The 27525-nt window shown below is 42.9% G+C and overlaps 1 protein-coding gene across 2 annotated transcripts; it reads right to left on the bottom strand.

Moving 5' to 3' along the window:
- Nucleotides 1-27218, bottom strand: LOC143894619 (uncharacterized). 2 transcript variants are annotated; one of them, XM_077401046.1, is made up of 7 exons: nucleotides 26558-27218; nucleotides 15287-15410; nucleotides 7618-7728; nucleotides 6739-6876; nucleotides 6371-6468; nucleotides 5596-5761; nucleotides 1-2057 (listed from the first exon to the last, which is right to left on the bottom strand). In XM_077401046.1, exons 1-7 carry the CDS (start codon nucleotides 26681-26683, stop codon nucleotides 1951-1953), a joined length of 870 nt encoding a protein of 289 aa, XP_077257172.1. In that variant the 5' UTR covers nucleotides 26684-27218; the 3' UTR covers nucleotides 1-1950. The 2 variants fall into 2 exon arrangements, with proteins under 2 accessions (XP_077257172.1, XP_077257171.1); XM_077401045.1 differs by lacking the exon at nucleotides 5596-5761 and adding an exon at nucleotides 5303-5468 and having other exon boundaries at nucleotides 26558-27216.
- Between the last annotated feature and the right edge of the window lie 307 nt (nucleotides 27219-27525).

Raw genomic sequence — 27525 nt, forward strand, 5'->3', positions numbered from 1 at the left:
TTTTACTTTTTATTTTAGTCTTCTTATACTTGCGTTCATTCCTAAATCTTACTTAACTTCATCACGCAATTACATAACTATATTTAATTTAGATACATTTAAAATTCTTTATACTTTCATAATATAATCATAGTTTATATCCTTTTACAAAATATTGCTGTTTGCTCGCTTATAAAGAGCAAATAAAAAGTAAACTACGAGGAGAGATAAATTAAAAGAGAAAGTTGAGATGTGTGTGTACGCGTGTGTTTGTTTGCGTGCGCGTGTGTGTGCGGAACAATCTATCCGCATGTAGAAATGAAATGCGGAAAGAGAGGGAAAGAGAGCAAGTCCAATTGAGTTCATTTGCCGAAAAATATATCTAAAATAATTGAAATATTTTCCTTTACTTCCTAAAACGTCTTACATACAGATATCGATGTAACGAACCATACAAAAATCAACGTTATATCAAAAGAGCTATGCGTTAGACGAACTTCGCGAATCGTTATCGCGTAACGATCCTATATAGCAGCACCATATATTATATAAACATTTACGTAGATCGTATACGCCCGAGAAAGTAGCTTCGACCTTTTCAAACCACATTTTTAATTTATTTAATCAAATATTGCATCGTACACGCACATCAATGGTTGGATAGATTTTCATTGGAAATACAATTAATATAAAGTGACGCGAAGGAACAAGAAATAATTATGATTTCCCTTCAATTCACTTTTATATCTTTTAATTGCTCGATGCGTCCAACTGAAATCTATCGTTCCGCTAGGCTCGAAGGTGTTAAAATCAGGTTCGCGGCGCTCAATATTCTTGCGAAATCGCGATGCTTGCTTTTACATATACGTATAGTCGGGATATTTATTTAATATTTGGTACTACCAAAAAAAAAAGGAAGGCGAGAGCGTTCACGAACGTGATGTTTTCGTATTCGTGTCCTTTTTGCGCTTCGCTCGCGCGACTCGACGACGTTTCTCCTTCCTCGCGGGTGAGAGAAACTTGAGCTTCGTTCGCGTTAAATAAATAATAGTAAACGCGCGGCGCGCGTCAACGCGAGCCAAGCTTCGCGGATCTAAATTCAATCGACGTGGTCGATCGAATCGGTTATACAACGGCTCGCACGACCGTTAAATCCGCGGCGGTGATCGCGCCCGACTGCGTTTTCCGTCGGGGTCCCTCTCTTTTTTTTTGCCGTTACCGTGATGAATGAGCCGTCGATGTAACGCACGTTAATGGGGATTCGAGAAAGCTCGGTGAAACCGATCATCGGAGCCCGATGGAAACGCGTGTCGCACTCGCGAGCGCGGCGAATTCATCGCCCCCGCGAGCAACACGCGCGGAAAAGATGCGCGAGGGACGATCGATGTCTTACTTATCGAACTGGAAAAATATTAAGTAATCTCGCTCCTAAAATGTTAAGTACGCGTATTTTGAGCAACCGTCTCGCGCAAGTCGGCCTTCCCGGGCAACGCGAACGTCCGAAAGACGCGGTAAGAGAGTCCAAAGAAATATTCATCCCTCTCATTTCTCGGACTTCTTTCGGACCTCGGGGTCTTTCGGACTTTTGCGCCGCCCGGGTTCTTGCTTTCGGTCGGATGGAGTCGAACGATCGGTCTATCGCGGGAAGAAATAAAGAGCTTTTGTATTTTGAAGAATCTCATGGCGTGATCGTAATCTCCGCGTGATATCCGGAGCCACGGATTTTGAATTGCGGGTAAATATAAATTTACGTCTGAGGTCGACGGTACGCGCGATCGCTTCGGATCGACAGATTTTCTGCATCGCGAAGCGCGATCGACGGATCGACCTCGGCGAATCTCTCGAATTCCGTGTTGAGTTATACTTTTGGTCCTCGTTCTGCTAAGTGAAACGCGAATTTTCGTTGCTAGCGACGAGCACTGGAGCGCCCGGGACACTTTCTTTCCATCGATGCCGATCGGCCGAGTTTCTTCAGTAGTTGTAGGGCCCGTACTGGGAACCGTGATAATACGGTCCCGGATACGCCGCCGCCGGTGCCGGATATCCGGCGTACGCGTACTGCTGCTTCTGCGGGTACACTGGAAAAAAAACGAAAAGGGAGATTAGACTCGACCTGACTTTGCTTCTGTGATAAAGGAAAAAGGTACGGTTCTCTTAGATAAATGAGCTTAAACGAGATGACGATCTATTCTGCTACGGTTAGTTTCATGAAAGTCAAAGGATGAAATAGGAACGAACGTTCACTACTTTATAAATGACGCTAGATAAAGCGATGGTTTAAATTTACTCCTTTACTTCACAGGCCAAAATGTGTGTTTACCAAGGTATATGCTACGTCATACGTAATCGTTAACAATATATGTTTAACACGTTGAATTGCTGGGATCTAATTCGCTACGTGTCTCTCCGGTAACGCCGGAATGAAATTTTCACTATTAGATCCATATCTCACTATATTATATAATACAATTAAATTATGCAAAATTATTATGTAGTACATTTATTATTTTAGACTATTATATTAATTATATTTACAGAATTATACAAATGTTATTTTTTGAGTTTGGTATAGCGCCGATAATCGATGCGGCATTCAACGTGTTAGAGAGTATACGCTTTAATATTAAAATATATATATTTATTCGTGATATAAAGTTGAAAGGACAATGTCGACCTTGATTTTATCGAGAGGAAATAATTATTTTCTTATTTTCTATTTTCTCTTTCATGTCTCTTTCGATCGCCCTTGCCACATCTTCGAATAATTGATCCGCCGAGAAATGCATTTACTGTTCCACAAATTTCTGAGCCGATTTCAAGAAATACTTTGCATCCGGCATTGCGAGACGCGACACATTTGTTCTCTCCGTCCTGCGTATAAATTGAATTCCAGCATCGATAAGTCAGTGTATGGGGCTGAATGCGCAAACACGGAAATTCCTTTGCGGCTAGAGGTCGGTGGGTGTACGGAACGGAAAATTAGGCAAGTATGTCGCTTTCGAGCGTCTACTTCTGGATATCACTGGTTTTTCCGTTCTTTTGCTCGAAGAAAACAACAATTATCTCACACGAACGTCTATATTTCCGCGTGACTAATTTTCTAAAGTTACTTGTAACATCGGACGATGACCGAGGATCGCATTATGCAAAGATTGTAAATAAGATTTTTGCATAAGGAAAGCGATAAGAAATTGTTTGAAAAAAGAAAGAAATTTTGATCTCGATTAAATTCACGCGTTTCCGCGTGTATTTATTTTTTAAATAAAGTTCATGGAAAAAGCACGCGACAAAAACTTTGAAATCTCTTATACAATTTACTAGTATATAATCAATATTTCTGCTACCACAAGTGTGTAATTTTGTAAAACAAAACTTCTCATGAGATTGATCTTTTCAAATGTAAATGATAGAAAAACGTCCTTATATTGGAAGGAATTTTTACAACGTGCATGTGTAACGGGAGGAAAAGTAAATCGCTGAAAATGTTAATCATTCGAGGCGTTGCGTTTTCTTCCTAAAAATTTCGAAATGCATTTTTATGACGGTGTGCCAAGCAATTCTGCAACCCGGTCGATCATCCGGAGGAGAACTAGAAAGTTTCCTTCAGGATTAGAGCGTGACAGTGCTCCGATCCGCGGTGGAAACAGAGCGTGAGGCGAACAAGTAAAAGTCTCGCGAGAATGAATATTGGCCGTTACCTTCCACGCGATTATCAGTGGAATTTGATAATCGACCTGGCTAAATCCGTCGCTCGGAATCGATCTCGATCTCGCTTTTTATCCTCAATAATCACCTATCGCTAATGGAACACAATCGTTGCACACCCGACAATCGGTGGCATTCGTTTTTCATTGATACGCGTATACGCGTTTCCGATCTCTATTTTCAATAAAAATGCGGCTTTGGCGGTATTAAGGTATCGAGAGCATAGATGCAAATTTAAATACTCGGCAGACCAGTAATTCTCCGCGCGGCTTCGCTCCTCCGATCATATTAAAGCTGTGGTGTGGGAAAAATTGCGTAAAAACCAAATCTAGAATCTCGCCGTGCAATTCGCTGCGATTTCAAGTTAATATTCATCGGAACTATATAGTTTCGCGCGCGGCCTCGTTTTTCGCGCTCGCGAATTCGCAGCGAAAACTAATGTTTTCGAAACATCACCGGACTCTCTCGCCAGTAGGATTAACATTACATTACTCAAACGGTATGTGGGGAGAGAGAGAGAGAGAGAGAGAGAGAGAGAGAGGGGGGGAGGGAGAGAGAGAGAGAGAGAGAGAGAGAGAGAGAGAGAGAGAGAGAGAGAGAGAGAGAGAGAAAGAGAGGGATCGAGATCTTTTTATATACAAGGCGTTATTGGGGTCGAGTCTCTTGGTTTGTGGATACGAGTTATGATTAAGCAATTAGATTAATCTCGTTTGTACGTATCATCGTTCAATTAGTTCACGAAACTCTCTTCAACCCCTTGGGTATATATTACAACCGCTTACTAATACATATAATCTGAATATCGGATAAGCTAAATCCTGAAATAATGGGTATTATTTCTCATCCAATATTGTTCCTTCGCATAGATGACAGTATCCATAAAATAATACGCCTGATCGCGCTAACAATAATCGTTATGCGCCAATACGGAAGCACTTGTGGCAAACCCCGTACAGCTATTAGATACTTACAAAAAGTAAATAAGACTAGGAAAACCGTTTAACGACATCGCCTGCTTCCGTGTTGACGCTTCTTCTTCTTCTTCGATTGAATCCAGTTAGTATAATGACGAGATCGTTATCCCCGTATCAAGGAACGTGTTCCTTGCGATCAAGCCCGATGATCGTAAACTAAAGTTAGTAGAACCACCTGGTGCACGCGGAATTCGACGTGGCGATTTCGTATCCCGGGCGATTTCTTCCGAGGAAGATTACGATGTCTATTGCAACTTTAATTACAACCATAAAATTGTCCGATCAGGGACAGTCTCGATGTTTTTTTGGAGTGCTTTAAACGGTATCGCGTTGATATCAACCACTGTTCGAAACTAAGGCTAAAATTATCGATTTGAGGCTTAAGTCATGTTTATATAAACAAGTACATTACACAATTTAATGATAAAATCGTATTAATATAATGTACAGAGATCAACGATATCAATGATTTAACCAGGACGTGATGAATGGAGAATCGACATCGGACTGTCAGAATGTTCAGACGTCGTCAAAAGACGCAGCGCGTCGCATAGCGATCAGGAATTGAAGTAATCGCCAGATACTGGTACGCCAGTCGAATATTCCGCGCGTAGTCGGCAAAAGCAATAGTGTTAAATATGTACCAGGCATGAGGTACTGCATGTTCATCGCCTCCTCGCGCATTCTCTCGCCCCTCAAGCAAATCGCCGCGGCGCTAAACAAGATCGCGCTGACCAACGACCAACCGACGCCGACCCAAGCGACCACGTACGACCAGTCGTACGAGATTAGCGAGTTGTCCTTCAGGACCTAGACAGTTTTTCCCCCGCGTGCCGTGCCGTGCCGTGCCGCGCCGCGCCGCGCCGGGCGTATATAACAAACAAAAAGAAGAGATACGGGGCGAGTTAGTTCGGCCGTTTCACGGTTGTCGTGTCACCTGGCATGATGTACTGAACGTTCTGGGCCTGCTCGCGGGCACGCTCCCTTCTCAGGCAGGATGCCGCGATCAGGAATAGCGTCATTGTGCCCAGACACGTAGCCACCCCCAGCCAGGCGAGGTAAAACGACCAGTCGTACCACTGAGCCGCGTTGTCCCTTAAAACCTGCGGGTAAAATTCGGTCAAAATCCGATGCGTATGATTACGCCTGCCACCTCGGTCACGTGGAAGTACTCGATGCGATCAGGTGCCTGGAAGAATCTCTTCGTGATGCAAAATAAGCGAAATTTGTCTATATGTCCATTACGTTTATCATTCTGCGGTTATTAGTCTGTATAAAATCAATTAGCATATTGACTGCAATTATGTTATTTGGAAATTTTTGGTTCTATATACGAGAAAATGTATCCGACGGTACGTGATTTTGTCAAATCAAGCGTACTCTTTTGGAAACTGTTTAATATTAAATTTTTTCAATATTTAAGAAATCACCTTTTTCGCTTATCTTGGCATAGCAAAATTGGCGTGTGCGCCAAACGTTGATCAGTTGCAGTTGACATTTAGAAAATCGTGCAAATAATTCAGACGACTCGAGGAAACGATGTAAAATCAAGTTGAGGCAATTTAAATAACCAATATTAACATACCGTATAAATTCCTATAGTCTTCCGATGCGATTGGTGTAACGGTCAACGACAACGTTTCAACGTTTTATAGAGCATTTTGATTACATTGTTGTTAACAGAGTTTCAAAAAGTAAAATTGAGTACTTACGTTGCTCCATTGCTGATAATATTCTTCCCCGACGATTTTCTCTTTTTCATAATACTCGACGCCGTGCCACAGGCCCATACCGCCAGCACTTAGCAGGCCTGCGCGACATAAACATATATAGGTCCAGTAATATTACAATAAAGAACTTTTATGAATATTCACGAATTTATGATTCAATCTTCTCACGGTCGCCGTCTAGAAACTTTCTCCGCGTATTTTTATTCGAAATATCATCTGATCGTCTCCAACAAAAAAGTTTTACTTTCTTCATAGACGAACTTTTGCAATAGTCTAATTCGCGAAGAGCAAAACAAAAGAGAACGTCGGATATTTTTTGGGGAAAAAAAAATCAAAAGAGGTGTACTGACAGGCGAATAACATCAGAATTGCCGTGGCCGTGATATTTCCTGGCGATCTTCTCCAGCAACCCACCACTCCCGTCCAGAATGCCGAAAATATCGCGAGAAAGCCGACCATGAATAGAGCTATCACGGATCTCCCCATATCTGCAACAATGATTCAGACCTATTATATCACTTCGCACTCGCACACGCATTACAATAAGAAAACCTGCATCTTCTGTTTCCACATTGACGAGAAATTTATTATGAATATTTTTGTGAAACTAGATACATATATTTTTTTCCCAAATCGTTTGCTGTTATAAACGCGTTCGCTGCCGCGTCAGTCGTCAGCGAACTTTACATTCTCGTCGCATATCGGATAGCAACGTGACCGAATTCTGAAGCGTCTATCATCATTCATATTTATAAGAGACATAATCGTACTGTATCTCACGTACGATTAACTCTTGCGATGTCGCCTTTCGACGTAACATAAACGACATGGTATAAATATACGAATTATTTTCCACACATTAAGACATTCCATATTAAATATGCTACACGGGAATATATTTTAATTTCTTTTGTATTATAAAGTGAGTTTAATAATTTTTTAAATTGTGACATACGTCAAGTAGTTTACAAACTTTTAACAAACCAAGTCTTTATTTATGAATCTGTTTTATTCCAAACGGAATTTGTAATAGAATTATTTGATCACGTTGCATCAACGATATCGGAAAAATTAATAATGGAAGGAAAAAAGGATATAAGTTTTACAAAAATGATCGAACACGTGTAAATTTTTTTTCTAGTGAAAGTGTGAACGTGTGACGAATACTGATTTTTCATCCTGATTCAATGCGACGAAAGACGAAATTTGTTCGATCGCGCTGTACTTACGTAATCGTGCCATTGCGTCGTCGGAGAAGCCCCTCGTTTGATTTTCTTCATCGGGAATGAAATAATCGATATTCATGCAGTGCGTCTCCACGGGGCTCAAATAAGTCTCAACTGCAATCAAAACAAAAAACAAATCATGATAGAATATAAGAATGTGATACAAGTGCACGTTACAGAGTGAATTGTATAAGCTATTTTTGATTAACTTTACTTGAAACTTTTTTTATTCTTCTATAATCCGAGCAAGAAAACTTGTGCTCTTTATTTGTATTGCTCGCGTGAAATTGATTAATATCTCTTTATTAATAATTCTTCTCGAGAGATTGTGGGTTCGCGAATTGCCTTTACCAATTATGAGATGTAAGAAACGTTTTACCGAGAAGCGCATGTTCTACGCTTAATTGGCTAATCGTCACCGACGTTCTCATTCCACCGGCCGCAAGATACGCGGAGTCAATGTTCGTCCAACGGCCGATCTTACGACATCGAGAATCGAGGTGCACTGCATTTTCTAAGCGAGATATATAAATGCGGAGTCCTGAACCGCGAAATAATATTTTACACCTGCGAAAATGACGACGTTGTAATTTACACCACTTATTTGGGAAATTCATGTCGCTTTAAAGAGAAGGCTCTATACGTCGAGAGCAAAATGTGTGGCTCATTGCAGTCCGTTACTAACAACTAACAATAAATCACATAAAAATAACGAAAAAAGATTAATTGGAATGGGGTAATCCAACACAAGATATATATATTTTTTAATTAGCCTGAGAATTCGCAGGGTCTTTATTTCTTCCAACTTCTTTCGCAAATATATACATTTGGGGGATATTCTGAAGAATTCTGCGTACACAGAATATAAGGATATCTCGTCATCTACGATTTCCTGTAGATATATACGTAATGTATATAATAATGAGCGACCAGTTGCTGATCGTCGTGTCCGTTTGTTCTCCGGTTGCGCGCGGAGGAGGTGCGAAGGATCCTTGAAGACGCGTCCATTAGATATCCCCGTGTTCTCGCGGGGAATTTACTACTGGGATTTATCAGCGCTTCCCACAGCCCCGGCCGCGCGCGTCAGGCGAGCGCGCGCCTCGAGAAGCACGCGACCCAGAATGCAGAATACGCTATCGCGCCGGGCGCGAAGTGTGCGCGGTATGCTTTTACCTGTATATATGTATACTTCGCGCAGCGGGGATTTATCGCGCACGGAGGTCTTTCGGCTCTTTCGCAACGGTACTCCCTCGGCGAATCCTAATCCACGAAACGCCACCTTGGCACGTATAGGGGAAAAAGGTGTAAAGACTGCAAAAGCAATCGCGCTTTCGCGGTCTCTTTCCCTGGCGAACGCACGTCTCGCTTGACGAGCCGAGACAATGACATTGTCTCGAAAACGTGATTCTCCGTGAGCCTTCAGTCAATCAGATCATTGTCGCCAATAGGATTCAGGCAGGACGCAATCTCTTAGAAATTTTGCTCCAGGACTCGAAAAGTTTCGCAATCGTATTTTAGGCTAAATAATATTTTTTTTTTCCCAACGTTAGATTCATCTTTCTCTCTCGTCTTTTTCTTTCGATGATTATCTGTTTTTGCTTCATTCTTTAGTTTGTAACTGATTGTGAGTGAAAGTATTTCGTTGAAAAGAACTGCCGAAGCTAAGAAACGGAACAGAATGACGTTTTCGAGTGATTCGATCTTTTTTTCTATAAATTATGATTTCGCTCAGATCCTTCAGTCAGTTAACATGCCGTTATTTATCTTAAATGCGTGAAACGTCCTGCGTTTTCAAAAACTGTTAACGTTTCAACGTTCTCATTAACGAAAATTGTCTCCAAACTTTTATAAAGGATACTACAAATTTTTCTTCCATTTGAGGCATATCTGCGTACACATAAAATATATACCGGTTTGCGAGAATTACTCTACCAATTCGCGGCGCAAAATTCCGTTATCGTAGGGCCGGAAGTGAGTTTTTTTCCGGAGGAAGAGCCCGGACTTCGCGGCCGGCCTCCGCAGGGCGAGACGTATACCGTTCGAGATATTTGAGATTCAGGCGACGGACGACGATGCCGCGCGGCGGCCGTTTCCTCGACCCTCTTCGAATCTAGTTTCGCCTAAACGAAACAAGGCGCCGTGCCAAGATCGTTGACTCGCGCCTAACTGTACACGCGTTATACACTCCTCGCCATTCCGGAAGAGGAGTCGTCGGCGACGGTGGCGATGCCGCGGAGCGACCGACGGTCGACGAGGAGGGCTCCCTCCTCGTGCTTTTCATCGCGCGTCGCGCGTCGCGCGTCGTCGCGCGATACCGCGAGAGGTAGATAAAAGTCGCCGGACCGGTCGTTGACTGGTTTCATCGAATTTTTCATGTGTGCACTCTCGCGACCGTACGCGCTGACCTCGATTTTCGGCGCTGGCCGACACGACGCCGCACCGGTCACGAGACCGTACAAGAGTGACGCGATACAAAGTCATCCCGTAGAAATTCCACGTATAACGAAATATTACCTGGTGGGTATCAACAGATATGCCCCCCAGAGTATCTTAAAGTTTGGATTTGTTTCGTAAACATATATAGCGGAATAGATATATATTTTTAATAATGTAATACACTTGATATGATTCGTTCATCAGATACCAAATAGATAATGGGTTAAATAATTAATTGATACGAGAGGGAAAGATATTTTCTGAGAATGTAATTAAACTACATTTCTCTAAAATGTGTTTAGTAGTTAGAGATCAGATATTTTTTCCTGTTTCTCATTTAAATTGATTAAAGAAATATATATTGCACATATTTAAAAAACTAAAATAAAATAGGATTTTTTTTAATTTTGTTTCAACCAAAAAGGGATATTTGATGCTTTTCCTAAAAGAAAACAAAATATTGATCCATGGATATTCAATATGGAAAAATGCGCGGTTCTTTTAATTTTTCACTTAACATTTCACGCGAGATCGACCGCGGATTTGTTTGGGATTCTTCCCGATGCGCAAAGGTCAAGCCGCAATCACGCGTCCCTAATAAATCGAAGCCGCCGGAAGCGGGTCGCCGGAAGAAAACGGCATGCCGAAACCGATAAGGTGTCCTCGGCGAACGGCATCGGTCGGTGAACGGTACCGCGATACACGAGCGATGCACACCGATCATTTCGATTGTTTTCCGGCCGAGCGACGATGAGAACGAACTCTCGCCCAACGATTTCTTCGCTCGCGGACTGCCGCGGATCGGTATACCGACCGATAGAATCGATTCTCACCGATCCGGCCTCGATACGCTCGCCTTCTCCTCGCTGTTTTTTTTTCTGGTCCCACGATACCCGCCGAACAGGTACCTACACGTACCGGCCTGGCGCGAGCGTATTTTCGTTCGCGAATCCGGTGAGAAGGCATTGTCTCCGCCGGTTTCAGCATCCCGCTTCGCCAGATCGTATTTTATCCGAATCGGATCGTCTGGCTCGATCGTTAACCCTAAGGCCCAGTTCAACAGTGGCCAGTTAGCTCAACTAGTAGTTCACTCTCACTCTCTGTCTCTTTTTAACTCAAAGGTTGGATAGAGACGGAGAGTGAGAGTTAGCTACTATAGTTGAGCTAACTGGCCACTGTTGAACTGGGCCTAAGTCGTCGTCTATTACGACTATTAATCTGGGATCTGGGACTAGTTCAGGTCTCTTGAGGACACCGGCGTTATGTAGGGTAATGAGGGCGATTACTCTCGTGTCCAACTAATCTGCAGGTAATGGAGACAAGGCGACTTTTTTTTTGTCACTTTACCAAGGGAGGTACCGCTACACGTTTGTGTAAGAAAGCAACCGATCGTTACGATCTTGACATCCTGACCGTCGGGATTTTGGGACGGCAGTTTCACCTGCTGTCCGCAATTTTTAGCGGAGAAGAATTGCAGTAAATTTACATGAATATTTTACAAGTAAGAAGCTAACGCGGTTTTTACGTTTTGCTTATAAATGAAGTGCGTTATGGAAAATATTTTTAATATTTTTTTCTTTTCGTCGAATATGATCTCTTTCGCTCTCACTTAATATTTCTTAATTTCTATAATTTCTTGACTCTTCTAATTGCTTGTTGTGATATCGAGTTCATTATATCGCTCGCCACGCCATAGCAACATCTCTATCAATCTTATATTTTATCTTTATTTTATATACAAATCTAATTCAAGCGCGTCGGAGGACTTAATCTCAATAACTGCTTCATTCGTTTTAAATCGATCCTATCTCGAGAAATCTCGTCCGTAACACATGACATCGACACACTTTCCTCGCGTTCACCTCGGAATTTTACTGAACGTTAACCACTGTTTCCTCCCTGCGACGGTTCGCTATTGTGCGAACAACAATGGATTTTATATGACCGCCCTAATGTATGTACGGCCCGCATCCACACGCGGCTAGCCATGGGTACGTTTTCACTTCGTAGCGCGCGCGGCGCGTTTTCCCTTCCCGTTCGAAGAATGTGCGCAACCTGAAACTTCCGGGAGAACTGGAATCACCTGTACCGCGTACCGGACTTGCAAAAGTATACTCGCGCGTATATATCTTTCTCTTCATTCTCTTCCATTTAATCCCTCGATCGCCGTCTCGATAATCGATTCGTGTGACTTGCGCGATATTTTCGGAAATCTAATTTCAAATATCGATTTCACGGAAAATCGCGTGCCTTATCGGATTCAGTATAAAATAATAAGAGATTTAAAATGCCAATCCTGCATGATTCTAAAAATAGAAATTGCTTCAGACGCAGCTTGCATAACTAGCGGCCGAAGAGCGAAATATCCTGCTTCGCATTCATGCATGGTTACACATTTTTGTTGTTAGAGCGTGATCTAAAATTGGGTCTTATCGCGTCACGTTACATCTTCTACTTTTCGTTATTCGCGTAACACGGTGCGCAAACGCGACCGACGCGGGCGACCGTTTATTTATGATATTTTTCATCGCTTATAGCTAAACCGATTACAGCACGATTTGATTGTACGCCACGCATGCTTCGCGACGCTGACGCGCTTGCATGGAAATCTCCAATTATTACGTCGTGGAATGAACGTTGCGTGATCGTCGAGGCACGTAAAAATCGATTTCACGATCTGTACGACGTAAAGAAATTACTTATCGTATATCGGCAATATCGGCATTGTTCTAATTTATTTTAAGAAGATTCTCATGCACACGCGTTGCAGAAGATAACGCGATGGATTTTGCAAATCTGAAAAGTCGCTCATTATAATCAACTTTAAGATTAGAATCGATTTTTCCAATGCTGATTGACTTTAATCGGGGTTCAATCGTCCTTCTTCGTTTAGAGACAAAATTTAAAAGAGCAAAGAATGATTGAACTATGATTAAAAATTTACTCAGCATCGAAGGAACTGGATCCTTGAACAAACCAATTTGATTAATTTATACTTCGTGACCTAGATTTGTATCGGAATAATTCACTTAATCGGCACATACTTCCTGCGATGAACGTCAAAGTGATTATATGATATTATGGCCATAATCGGGTTAATTGCGTTGATTACGGATTTAATTGACTCGGTAATTCTGAACTATGGATCGTCGCGTTTGATTACGTATAGCTGCATTTACGTATCGTTGCAGTTACGTATCTGATTCCTATAATTGGTTTAATTGTCCGCAAAGACACAGACATTGTTGGGTTTCTTCATTTATTACCCTAAAAATACCGCGATATCTCGCTGAACATTATACGACATACACCGTGCGTCATTACCGTAGAAAGTTTCTAATTGGAAAGGCGTTCCAAGCCATAGAGCGTTATACACGATGCGAAATTACGCACGAAGAGTAGGATTTGATCACATCCTTGTGCGTAACCTGCGTGCTTTTATTCCGGGTTTAAATGCCAGGATTTAAGACACGGAAATAATTGCGTCTCTTTTTTAACACATTCACCGCCACGACGCGACGGCGGCGGTCACCGGTGGCTGTCACTAAGTTTTTTTCCCCCTTCTTTTTTTTATACTTTGTCGGTCATCAGTGACTGTCAAATAAATATAATATCTGCAATCACCTTTGCAAATCATATTTGCAACTTAATACTATAACTGAAAGAATACTATAAATTATTATAAATTAAAACTATAAATTCGACACTCTCTAAATCAAGTATTTTATTGTTCTTCTTAATATACAATTATTCAATCCGGTGTGAATGGAAGATCAGCTAAAATAGCTTGGCGGTGAATGTGTTAAAAGCTACGCTACTCCACCATATGTTCTTTTTCGTGTATTATTAACTAAACTCTTTCATTCACTTATGACAAACTTTAAGAAATAGCCTCCAGGAAGGGAGACTTCTAAAAATACTACGAAAATAAATTTGCATTTATATCTGGCCAACTTTCGAGGAAATTTTGTCCTCTTTGCTTCGACCGAATACTTACTTAGACGCGGCTTGTGTTTCCAAGGCATTAACACGCGGGCGATCGGCCGATCGATCGGCACGTCGGCTGTTCGTTTCGCAACGACCGCGATCGCAACGGTCCACTTACGATGCGCAGCACCGAAAGAAAAACGATCACCAAGTCCTCGCAACTCCAACAAGTCTTATCGTCCATTAAGTGATTTAACACGAGGCTTCTCGCGATCGATACCGATGCAAAAACCTCGCGCAAGTCGATTCCGCTCGAGGACAGAATTTCGTATTTCCGTCATTACTTAGGCATTTCGTTCGAGATGACGTCTGATGGAAAGATGACCGCGGCGGTCGTTCACACGACATTTTTGCCGATTCGATTGACTTTTTCGATGCGTTCCTGTTCGTCATAAATTTGCTTGACGATAATATCGCGTACATAATACATACCTATTTCACTACGATTAGGAATTTGTTTGAAATTTTACTACAAGGCACAGACGCCGCGGTTTAACTTTAAAAACATGCATGCGTATACTTTAATATCTTAATTTTTTCTGAAAGTATATCTGTTCTCGATAAACAAGAAAGAAAGCGTCGTTTTACGATCTACTACATCGGTACTTTTCATATGAGAGCGTAACACTCGGCACTCGGCTATTGCGCGGTGATGAATCCCGGGATGGGAAAGCGTCGTGGCTATCGGGTGAAAATGTACCTTTCTCCAAAGATTGTGCGCGTCTATGCGGCTGATTATAAACTGTTAACCTATTACGTGGAGATCGGATAACCTGCGACATTACGAGATCGTAACGTAGAAAGTTTCCTAAAGGCCGCGTGAGGGGTGTCGTTGAACGAGGAATTGTCGATCTTAAATCGCGAGTATTATCGCGGACGTTGATCGAAGGCGGATAAAAGACGTCAATCCAATTCTTTGCAGTGCCTATTATTCAACGTAATTATACATACCCTACCCGCTGACGTAATATTATAAAAATAATGTAAAAACAATTGCACGAGCAATCTCAAAACTTTTTTGCAAGCACGAATATTGGATTGGCAAAATGCAAAATTAAGTTAATTGAGGTGACGAAAAGAAAATATTCGTCAAATCAAAAATAACATTTAATTAAAATAACGGAATAATTATTGAACTGCAACTTTTTCGAGATAATACGCCGAGTTGCTCACAATTTTTATCAAATCGTATATATTTTATTTATTAAACACTTGTTACTCGCAATTCTCTCCGCGTGGGAATTCTTACCTGTCGGTGGCCTCTCTTTGGGATAGCATATCCTAAATAGACCCTGAGTCCTCGTGTAATAATAGTACTTCGTGTTCATTTGCTCCACCAAGTGGCTCTGCTCGGCATGCTTGCTCGCGTATTGCTGCAACAGAAAGAAAAACCCGTCGTTAAGCGTCAAATGTCAAATTGTAATATTCAACGAAAGTTGCAACGCGCATTATTAACGATGATGAAGTGAAAGGGCAAGGAACAAAGTCGCGGCGAATAATCCGCCTTAACGGAGAGAGCTACCGGACGTGCGTTTTCGAATGCAGATGAAGTATGCGCGCTCTTCCTTTCGCGAAAATGTTATTATCGTTAGAAAGTAAGACTACTCGCGTTCCGGCGCGATAGAACATCTGTCAGAATCTCTCCCTCTCGCGTTTTTAGTGAAAGAGACCGCGAGCTACTTTGCCTTCTCAGGATTTACTCTAAGGTTTATTAGTTTATGCGAAACTATCTTAAGACTTATAGTTATTAAAAATCCAGGACGCTGAAAATTAACGACTTAGAACGGATTGGCGACACAAAAGTCGGTGTAATAATATACGCGCTCTTCCTTTCGCGGAAATGTTATTATTGTTAAAAATAAATATCGAAAATGTTGTTATTGTCAGAAAAAAAAATACCGCGTTCTTGTTTTTAGTGAACGAATTTTTAGCGAGCAACGTTGCCTTCTTAGGAACATTCTGATTTATTAGTTTACGCGAGACTGTCTTAAGACTTAATTATAAAAATCCAGGGCGCTAAAAATTAAAATACCTTTTAATTACGGTTTTAAAACGGGTTGGCGATACAGAAGTCTGATGCGTATATATAATAAATCGTAGCGTGTAGCGTGACGCTCGCGCGAGTTTCGCAGTCACGTTAAAGAACCGCCGATGGATGAAATTACGAGTGGAGAAAACGACGACCAATTTTATTTCGCATCGCATCGAAGGCAATCGATATTCCACTATACAGAGTCCGTCCACGATGGCCCATAAGAATAACCCATAGAGAGCGTTTACTCGTGCGTGTCGACAGGCAAGTTCCGTGCTTTCTCGCGTTCCTCGAGGATGCGTGCTTCGCGCGCGCATTGTCCTCGAAATTCAATTGCAATTTCAGATCGCGATGCGGTACAGGCGAGCGTCGATTTCGTCCCCATCGGCGACGATCTCATCGTTGGTAATCTTACACCCATTCGGGACTCGTCCACGGCGAGCAGGGCTTGGATCGTTACGATCTATTTTCTAGAAAGTCCGTCTTCGATTTCCCGATTCAACGTCTGGTAGAAAGTATAAATGATATACCGCGCTATTATATACGCGGGAAATCTTAACGCATGAATCGCGACGCGTGTCGGCGACGGAGAGGAACATTTCCGCGAAAACACGCTTGTTCGTTTTACCTTATTTGCGTTACACGAGTCCGCTTCTCACGAGGCATTTCGCTCGAACCGTTGTCCGCCGATCGCTGATAAAACTGTTACCGCCGTTTAGCGACAGCGTTTCTTTCAACGCTCGTTTTCGACAAAACAATATCAACGGTTCTAACGCGGTCGCCGCGCAGTCCCTTACACGATTTAACAAATTTTTAACTCGTTTCGAAGGGCCAGCCAATTTAGAATTAGACTTTTATATATTCCTCCAAATTATTTAAAAATGGTTAAAATTCAGATTAATCTCGTCGAAGGAAAATAAGCTTCAGATTAATCGGATTATCAAAGTTAGCGACGACATATTTACTAGCATAATTCATATAACAAAACGCTTATTTTATTAAAATCTTAAAATGCATTTTCAACGTGAGCTTCGTATTTACTTTGTTACTTTGTTCTACAGTAATGGCAGAAAGTATCGTCGTATCTACAGGTGGGAAACGTTAGCCGGGAGCTTTATCGCTCGGCAAAGCGATTAGTTTACGCGACGGACACACGGGTTTGCACAGAAAGCAGAAACACGTTCGCGCGTTGCGTCTGTCAACAACGACGTGGCGATTGGTGTTTCTGAAATTCCTACGGCCTACGTTCTTCCTCGATTACCAACCGATAATCGTATATACGAGCGTGACGTATACGCTGATGCTGATGCAAGGCTCGATTCAACCTTGGTGAACACCCATGCGTTCCGAGCAGCGGTTCTCTCGGAAAGAACGCGCAAGGTGAACGATGCACGTTCGCCAGAACGGTTCCATTTTGTTGCCTTACGCGCGCAGATCGAGTAACTTTGTATTGTAATAAATCGAGTAACAAAATTATATTATCGAATTTAATCATTGTCGTCGATTGACAAACGTCCCTAGATACAAAATATCAGGAGAGAGAAAGAAAGGTGGTTCCAGTCAAGTTGCATGACAAAATTTTCAAGTATCGAGAAATACTGAATTTTCTTCCGCGCACAATGCAGTTATTTAAAGAGAGTGTGTTCCGCGCGCGAAAGTTTCTGCGAGCAACAGGTGTTGTCTGAAAATGCAACACGTGAATCATCTCGCGACGGTACATATATATCTCTTACGCGAAATAATCGTCGCTCGCGGTTGGCGAGAAAAGGAAGAAAGGAGGACTCCAACGAATCCCGGTCTCGTCTAGGCCACGCCATTCCGCTTTCACGTTGTTATTTCGCCATTGCTCGCCTCAAGCGCGGGAATATCGTCGAGTCCGGCTGATTTCTTTGACATAGAAAGGAAAACCCGCCGTGGTGCTCCGCGAAGACAGTTATATTATCAAATTAAGATCCCGAATCCCCTGTGGCATTTTGTCGGAGACCGATCTACCGCTGTGTGTATATACAGTTTTCTACATTTCTGACACAATTCCGCTACAACATATCATTCCCGCGATGTCAACGCGCGAGCATTTGCAACATATTTTCACTTCGTGACATTTTAACGCAACGTCGTAGCCGATTGTATCGCGGTTTTAATCGCGGAGGGAAGCGTGATAATTATTGCAGCAACTATAGAGGTGATTATGCAAAATATTTGCGCGCGCGCTCGCGGAAATGGACAGAGGATAGCTTTCACTAAAGCCTGTCGTTCTCGTCCTCATCCCCGGCGCCGGACAAATTGTTATCGACGCCGCTTATATCGGCGTCGGTGTAAATTGTCGAGGCGTTATCGGCTTGGTTGCGAATTTGCGTTAAAAGACCGAAGGAGGCCGGTTCACCTCGCACGCGAGCAGCGAGATTTTTCGCTAACGAGCCACGTTATAAGTTGCGTACGGCAACTTTCATTTGAATTTTTATTCGCCGGCTGGCTAACTCACCAGTCGAGATCGTGTCGCGATCGTTTTTCCGACTCTGCGCGACTCATTGCACAATTCCTTGGCGAATCTGAATAATCCCGCCGCCGTTGTGCCGTCGATTATTTGAAGGGACACCGATATACCATCAGGCTTGCGCGGACACCGCTCCGATTTGAATGACAATTGATGTGATTTATCCTATTGCCGGATGCATCTAAGGATCTCTTGTATTAATCCGTCACGCCGGACGGCGAAACGGATTGTTCAATTGACAAATGCGCGATTTCGCGTATCCGCCAACATCGAGCAGTCCATAATCGACGGAGCCTCTCGTTTATAAGTTAATTATTTTTCTAAATGTTGAGCAACAGATTCTTATATACTTCACTATATTTATATCGGGCATTTTTAGAGTACAGTTATTCCCTCTATTTAATCCCAAAGTTATTTTATAGATTCTTTGCCAATCATATTTACATCGGCAAGTAATGACGACAAATCCTTCCTATTTATAATTTTGAAAGGTTTTTTAAGTTAACAAACGTAGTTTAAATATATTCTTCGCTTTCACGGGGCGCTCGGGTTAAAATCACCAATTACCAATATATACTGAAAGTTTATAGAGTCAGAGATAAACCAGAAGCCGAACTCAATACTTAATAAAACTGATATATAAAGCATTGAGATTTGATCAAGCCTCCTTTCTCTCTTTCACGATTTTCTATCTAGAGATGCAATGGTTGTCAATTACGTCGGTAGCAGTGCGAAGTTTTGTTTCGCTAGAATAACTCATTAATACATCAAAATGTATTAGGTATTCGAGAGGTATATTATTCTCAACGTATACAAGCGCTACTTTGACGCGACTTTTGCACAACTTGTCTCTGCTGAATACGATCAGTTGTGATTATATCGGCTACTAAGTATATTGGCCGAAACGTTTCTGCTTTCTACATATATCTATCCTCTTATGTAAAACTCGCTCAGCGTGTCGCTATCTGATCGCGATAAAATTCGAACGCTTTTCTCGAGCGTCGAAAGAAAATTTGCCTGGCACGGTAAAACTGATTAAGACGAATTACGTCGCGTGTGTTGCGAAACGCTGTATCGGAAAGCAGCGAGGAGTATAATATAAGGAGTAAATAATCCCCGATTACTCATATTTATATAAAGTTCGCGGACGTTGCATTTTCGCGCGACAAAAGACAGTTGGAGCATCTTCGTCGACGCGTTTGGACAGGAAGGATATATCGCGCAATACTCGAGTTTCTCCGGATCGTTTCGCTCACGAAGCCGACGTTACGCCATTCAACGTCTTTAAAAAGCGCCGCGAATCGCGGCGTCTTCGCAGCCTTGAAGAGGCCTCCACGCGCGATTCGCGACGATCCCCTTAACAGGCCTAAACTAACTTAACTTATCGACAGATACGGTCACCGATCGTTTCTTCTTTAAGAAACAAGTTTACGAAACAATGTAATTGGCGTGATCGACGTAATTTCGTGTATCTCGTTGTTTTCTATAATTTTTTCACCTAATATAACTGCCTGTGCGCATTTGCGTGAGTTTAGATTTTAATTTTTAAATGCCCAAACGTATATCGGAACGTACTCCTTCTTTCGCAGCGAATCGTAATTCTCAAATGTTATCCGCGAGAGCTGTTTCTCCGCTTGTCTCTCGAATATCGAGGCGAATTCAGGTGCGCGCATTCCTTTCCTCGCGCGCCCAGCTCGCCACGTCACCGCGGCGCGGTTCTCGAATGAAAGTACAGTGACTATACTTGATGAATATAATGCCGCGTGTACTTAACGCGCTACCGTGCGCACCGCAGGATAAGTACTAAACGGACGCCTTTATACCGGCGAGCAAATAGGGATACAGCGATGCAATCAGCTCGGTGCGATAACGCAAGCGGACTCTCCTGGCCGGCAGGATGGTGCGCGCATCGCGTAAACGCACGCTACTCATTACGAGTAATTCATTATTAAAGCGGGAGCGGCAAGGTGAAAATTATACTGCGCGCTCGTAGGTAACGTTACATTTGTATAAAGGAAAATACAGTGTGTTTCATACACGCGAGATTTAAAAAAATATATATTCGACCTCCCGAGAGAGTCTGCCTCTTTCCTTGAACGTAATAATGCAATACAGATCCAATTCGCAGAACCGGTTTTTTTTTATCTTGCAGCCTACAGTCAGAAAGAACATTCCAATTAAGATTCTCGAATACCTGGTCCTATCAATTAGCGGTCCTTCTTATAAGTATTCTTGTCCTTTTCGTTCCTACTTTCAAATATCAGGAAGAGATGTCAAAGTATCGAGAACTAAATGAACACTTTCTTCACAATATATTCTCGAGTATATATATATAAGCGAAATCTGGAATTTATCTTCCATTGGGATATTCAATGCGGACAGCGTGCACGAAACCCGTTAAGACGGATACGCGTCGTTATCCGTCTCGTCGAGATCGTCCTTCGGAAAATCGCTGTTTCTACACGTCTCCTCGGCCTAAGGATCGCCGAGGTTGTCATCGGGTCTCATCCGACAATCAACGGGGGTTTCGTTAATGTCGGGAATTTACGCGCGGAGTCTTTTCCCGTTAATCGACGGCTACCTCGCGTGCGTGCTGCTCGCGAGGAGGCATCCGAACGCGCGTCCGCTCGCGCCTACTCTCGTCGGGATGCGCGCTGCGCCGCGCCGCGCCGGCGCGGGCGACATAACTGTACGCGGCCGGTTCTCCTCGACGCCGACGCCTCTTCGCCACCCGAGCGAGGAGGCGAAGTAGCCAACCGGCCGGTCGTCCAGGTCTGGGGATCGCGCGGTTTCCTGACGCGCAAAAGAAAATAACAACGTGACGCTGCGCCGCGTCGCGTCGCGAGATCCTCTCGAATCTTGCGCATCCACGATTTTCCGTTAAGAAGTGGATTAGTGGGTAATTTGTGGATGACAGCCGATCTCGAACCGATCGGTCTACGGAAGAATCGATGCGTAAATTTTGAATGGAAACTCGACTGAGGTGATGAGAGAGAGAGAGAGAGAGAGAGAGAGAGCCGAAAGTTTAACGGAGAATTCTCTTTACCAGTAAATTCTTTACAGTAATTTTAATAGGATGCTTATTAGCTTCAAAGTTAACTTGATTACCGAGGATTTTATACTGTTCCAACGGAAGCTGTGCTTCAAGTCCCCCAAATAATCAGTGCAGTTTACTAACAATAAGCTGGAAATATGTGTATCAAATAAACAGAAATATTAATAGGCTATCAAAATTGATTTAATGGAATTGCACTCGACCACTGATCATTAAATTCGTATTGTCGAATTATACTCAATTTGAGTCATTTTTAACCATTCCTATAGGTCCACTGCTTCTATTCATTGTGTCATTAATTCAACTAAAACCAATGAAGTTAAAATAATAAATTTCGACACACATGGTAGTTAAAAATAATAAAATGTTATCTAACTCTAGATATTGATTCAAATTTCATCCTTTAATATTTAACAGTATACGCAGAACTATACCGAGCACAGAATCCGGAAAGTCCACATGGGATTTCGATATAGAATGCCAAATAAGTTTGAAGACAAAAAAATTTTGGCGAAATACTGGAAAACTGTTTCAATACCGCGCAGCTCTCGGATTTGCGACGTGATCGTTTGAGATAAAATGGAAATCACGCCTCGCGAGAATGAGACACGGGCGGATTCTTGTCGCGCGCGCGCGGCTGTCCATTTACGCGGATTCGCTCTCCCGAGAGGAGCGCTTGCTTGCGTGAAATCTCGCGATCGACGGAAGCTCGTCTCTCGCGCGTCTCTCGATTCTCGCGCAAAAGGACATACCGCGCGATCGGCCGCGCGATCGGCGCACCGAGCCGAACAAGACTCGTCGAGTCAACGCGCTGAGAATGGGCGCGGCTCGGAATGTCGATCGTTCCGAAGGTATACACGGGACGAGATCTCGGGAGATCGAGACGAGAACGAGAGATAAGGAGAGGAGAGGAGAGCCGCCTCGGCCGGCTGAGAGAAAGAGAAAAGCGCAAACGCGAGGAACGGGATAAACGCGAAATGAGATTCCGCTAACGACGAGATAATCTGATTTAATCGGGCGACAGGTCGTTATTGCTCCAGCTGCGCTTGGAGTAATAACGACCGCGGGTATTACTAACGTCAAACGGAGACGCACATCAAATAATAAAGTTTCTTCGTGATAAATAAAAGAAAAACAAGGAAAACAAATAGAAACTTTGCCTGGTCAGTAAATAATTAACAAAAATGATTTTTACTCGATCCAAATTATTTAAGTCCCGATGTTTCGTTGGATTCGGTCCTTCTCAAGCGTAAGTCCAAGTTAGAAATAATTTTAAAAAATATCACACAGAATGTTCCATCGTAAGAATGATCATTAATCGCGGAACGCTCTGAGGAATTCGTCGTACGATGATCGTATATAGGTATATATATATTTTTTTATATAAATTGTGGCTCTCAAGCATAACAGCTTAAATACGGCCAGATGATCGTATGTTGAATGGATACGCGGCACACACCTACTTACATGCTGGATGACGCGTGGAACGCGCGCGTCCGCGCATCTGTCATTTGATAATTCCTATTCTTACGTTCGCCCGTGCTGGATATGATTTTTGCGTTGCACAGGAAATTACATCAACGTCGGAATATTTCGCGTGCGCCGAGCTGCGTTTTGCGTCGAGCCGTGGCGTAATTCGCTACGCCAACGAATCGATGTATCATTCGAGGCGTCCTATTAAAATGCCTCTCAAGTCGGAACTAAAAATTTCGATTCTGTAAAATTATATACCCCAAAGGATTTAAATCAGAACATCCGAGAAAAAACGCGAACGTTTAAAAACCTCATATCTTTCGTTTCAAAAGAATCTATCGACAGAAAAAATTGCTTGGATGTGCGAAAAAAGGAATGCGGTCACTTTGCACAATGGATCGCGTTGCAATTGTTTTAATCGTCGAATCGACGATTTATGATTAATTGCATCGATTATTCGAGATGCTTGGTTGACTTGATATTTTTGTCTCGATCGATTTCATTTAGGTAACATAGACCTTCTTAGCATTGACTTCGGTATTCAAAAAAACGTCCGCCATGATCAAGTTAACCGAAATTTCTCGTTGAACGGAATCAAATATAGGCTCTTTCAAGCACCTCTCGCTAGTGTTCGTTGGCATTTTCCTTAAATGCCACTGACATCTTCCCGATTCCACGAAGAACTCGTGAGAACAACGTCCGACTTTCAACGACCCTAAAGGGTAAACTTGACCTTCGACCCGTGCGTTCACCCGCAAGAAGGACGGCGGAAGTCGCGGGAAATTCTACTTCCTATTCTCCCCCTTCTCGAGGAAGAACGCATTCCACTTGGATCTTCTAATAGAGATTACGCAATCTTCCCGCTAATTAATGCTACTTTTTGCGAGGTTCGCTAATTAACAGTAATTTCTATCGGCCCTGTTCCCAATTGTTCGATCGTATATTTTAACTTAAAAAATTAATCGTGTGGAACAGTTTTTTATATCCTGTCTCCTGTTACGAATTACTAATAATTTCGAAAAAGCGAAGAAATTACAGACATTTATAGCTTGTTTTCGTATAAGGTATATTTTACCCGCTAGGCAAGCGTAAAAATTTCACTAAAATAATTTTTTTCTTCTAATCCTTAAAAGCATACTTCTCTCTAAACGAAGCCATACGAAATATTGAATTAATTTAAGTAACCGTCTAGTCTTTAAATGACAAGTCGCGTCGCGATTGCGAGTAATTTTAGTGTATTTATTTTAAATATAGTTCATAGTTCAAACGGATTGTGGTTACTCAAAAGCACGATATATAATAGCAACGATAATACATAATCATAGAAATTACTATAATGAACCGTTGACTCGTCGTATATTAGTAAATATCTGTTGTGGAAATGGGATTATAACGATGTCGGAAATTGTGTCCATTAACGCGATACAATTTACGTGTCGCTGCGTGAGCCATGAAATTGTTATCGGTAGAGAAGAATGAGGAGAGAGGAGGGACTCTCTGAAGAAAGCCCAAGGACCACGGCCGCGCCGCAATCGAGTTTCTTCGCGGCGTACTCGCATCCTTAAGGATGCGGAGGATGTGGAAGAAATTAGATTCACGAGCGCACGGGCGGCTGATGACATCAGCTCTGGCCGTCAGAAGTAACGAGATCCGGATGCGATCCAACTTCGGGCAGGAAGATGGCCATTTTCATAAATGATCGAAGCCCTCGCTCGGCGCGGGGACCGTCCGCCGATTTACAGCGGCAGTTTCATCAGAATTTGCATAAAAGATCGAGAGAACGCGGAGCGGAGAGGAGCGTGTCCGTGGCCGAACCGAATTAGTTCTCCAACAACGACAGATTGCATACATTAACGCGACGCCGCGCCGCGCCGAGTCCTTGCAAACGGGCGAACAATTTCCATTGTAACGCGTTTCTCATAAGAGATTCCTCGATGCGCCACGTAGAACGTACTCGCGACAGAAGTCGGGTGTCTTTAATCTACTCGTCGCGGCGTCGTCGAGATCTCCTCTCGGCGCGATAATTCGATAAGAAGTATCCTCGTGCCTTCGCACCTTCTTCCGTGAATTATCTACGAGATAAAAGAAAAAACTTTCCTCTTTAATTCTTCTCACGAGCGCGTGCATCCTACCTGCAATGCTATAGGCTTTTAAATACAGGTGACGCGGCGAAGATACGATTGAAAGGAACGAATTTTTATCTGAAACGTCGGATACGAAGATACGTTACTTTGGAAAATCCTTGCTCGTTACTTTAGACAAATCGGTTAAGGTAGTATGTTTCCGGTTGATGCGTTCCTTTGGAATGCGGAGACACGCATTTGTGTAAAAGAAAAGCGCTCTGAGCGCTTTCTCGAGAAAACGGAGAGGCGAAAGAATTTGTGTTTTAAAGTAAATCAGTGGAGGGGCATATCTTAAGGGACGCATCCATAATTTTGGAATACATATCACTGAACTCATTGTATTTGAAGTTTATCGAGATCGGAAGTCAAATTGATTGGATTTTTGTTAAATTATGTGTCGTGACACGAACAACGCACATCCTTTTTCCAGATATTTCTAAATATTACACTTTCTAATTCGAGGCCATTCCTACGGACATATGTTAAAGTTAATCGGTGTTTACATCTAATTAATTTTGCATCTAACAATTAGAGAGCAAACCGAACTCGATTTATCTAATATTTATGAAAATATCTCGGCGCGGAAATGCACTCGAGCTTCGAATGCGTCTATTATCTTTTTCGATGTTTTTCCAACCAGAAATGATAAATCAAATCGACTTTAATTCGACTTTAATTCAACGTTGATGCGTCAATTCGAGTACTGGTATTTTTATTACCCCTTTGACGTCATCATAATTGTTTTTATATGTTAATTGAGTAATTAGGAATATTTTTCTATACGATTTCTAATGTCTTTCAGCCAATTCTATATCGAATACATTATATATATATATATATATTGTGCTTTCCAACTTTTTGTATTAAATTCGATGTAGTCAGCCGAAAGACAATAGAAATTTTACAAAAATATTTGCAATCGCTCAATTTACATTATGTATCTTATGTAAAAACAATTATGATGAGATCGAAGATGAGATACAACAAAGATACTTTCCAATCAGTATTTATCGACGTCGAATTGACGTCTATTTAATTAATCATTTCTGGGTTAGTGTTTAAGTGTATGCGTGATAAGAATGGATGAGTGTGGATAAGACGTTATACTTCCTGGCTAATTTTTTTTGTAAAAGCTGAAGTAAATAAATCTATCTATCTTAATTAATCATTTCTGTCAGAGAAGCATCCTTTTCTGTAAATAAGCGCGACTCGCGTTATCGCTTCCACTTCTGACTTTCGCGCGTCTCTCCCGCGTCTATCCAAGCGCGATCTCGACAGAGCTGAGGCAGAATCGACGGGACGCCCCTCATCTCGGTATCGGGCGGGGAGGATCGGATACGAACCTGGATCTGAGCGCGCTTGACCTCGGTGTAGAGCCAGTTGTCCGTGGAGAAGGCGATCGCCAGGAGGGCAGTAGCGATTATACCGGTTATGGTGGCAAGAGACAGCGTCACCGCGGAGCACGGCATCTTGGTATTTTATCTTCGGTATCTTTTCTCTTCCTTTCTCTACTCTTCGTCGTCGAGGGGGCCCCTCTCGGTCTTCTCACCTTCTTTCTCTCTCTCTCTCCCGTCTCTTCCGTTAGCTTCACCTCGCACTCACCGCGATTACGTGGTGGTCGATGTACGTGGGCATCAGCGCGCACACGAGGAAGGAGAGGCTGCCACGAAGAGCGCACCGCGAGTAGGAAAGCTGGACCAAGCTGGACCACGCTTCGGCGGATTTTGGAGAACGCGGGGGGCGCGCGCGCGCGCGCGCGCACGACTCTCACGAATCCCGCGGGATCGCACCGAGGGGGTGCGAAGAAGGGGGTCGAGGGGGGAAAGGGGAGGGTTCGACTGGTGTACCTCCGTGCCTGGTATCCGCGATATCTTCCGCCGTTCTTCAAGATGCGCGCTCCGCCGCGATGCACATCACACATGCACCACCGTTCCTGTCGCAACGGCAACGATACTAACGGCTCGACTCGACTCGACTCGACTCGCTCCCGACTCACCTCGAAGGAAAGCCAGCCGGAGAGCCGGCCGAGAGAGCAAGGAGAGAGAACCGGACCCCAGGTGGGGATGGACTCGCGTAGCCTCGGGCAGGTATATTACCTGTGTTTTACCCGGCAGCGGTGCTCAACGCGCGTGATCCTGTGTCGCCCCGTTGCACCTGGCGCCGGGAAAGGGAAAGATCGAGTCGATCATTCACTCTTGCAGAATATTCCCAGAGGATATCCATCGCGATGCGGAGAAACTATATCTATTATTTAGCGCGTTCGAAACGAACGCGATCGCGACGAGTCCGCGAATGGTATTCCGATTAAGAT

The sequence above is a fragment of the Temnothorax americanus genome, unplaced genomic scaffold (assembly GCF_048541705.1).
Source record: "Temnothorax americanus isolate GAGA-0224 unplaced genomic scaffold, ASM4854170v1 Scaffold14, whole genome shotgun sequence".
Lineage (NCBI taxonomy): Eukaryota > Metazoa > Arthropoda > Insecta > Hymenoptera > Formicidae > Temnothorax > Temnothorax americanus.

Coding starts and splice junctions, on each gene's coding strand:
- LOC143894619 (XM_077401046.1), bottom strand. CDS start 26,683: ATGCCGTGCTCCGCGGTGACGCTGTCTCTTGCCACCATAACCGGTATA. Junction 7,729..15,286: donor CAAAGAGAGGCCACCGACAG/GTAAGAATTCCC, acceptor TTTTGATTGCAG/TTGAGACTTATTTGAGCCCC. Junction 6,469..6,738: donor AATTCTGATGTTATTCGCCT/GTCAGTACACCT, acceptor TATGTCGCGCAG/GCCTGCTAAGTGCTGGCGGT.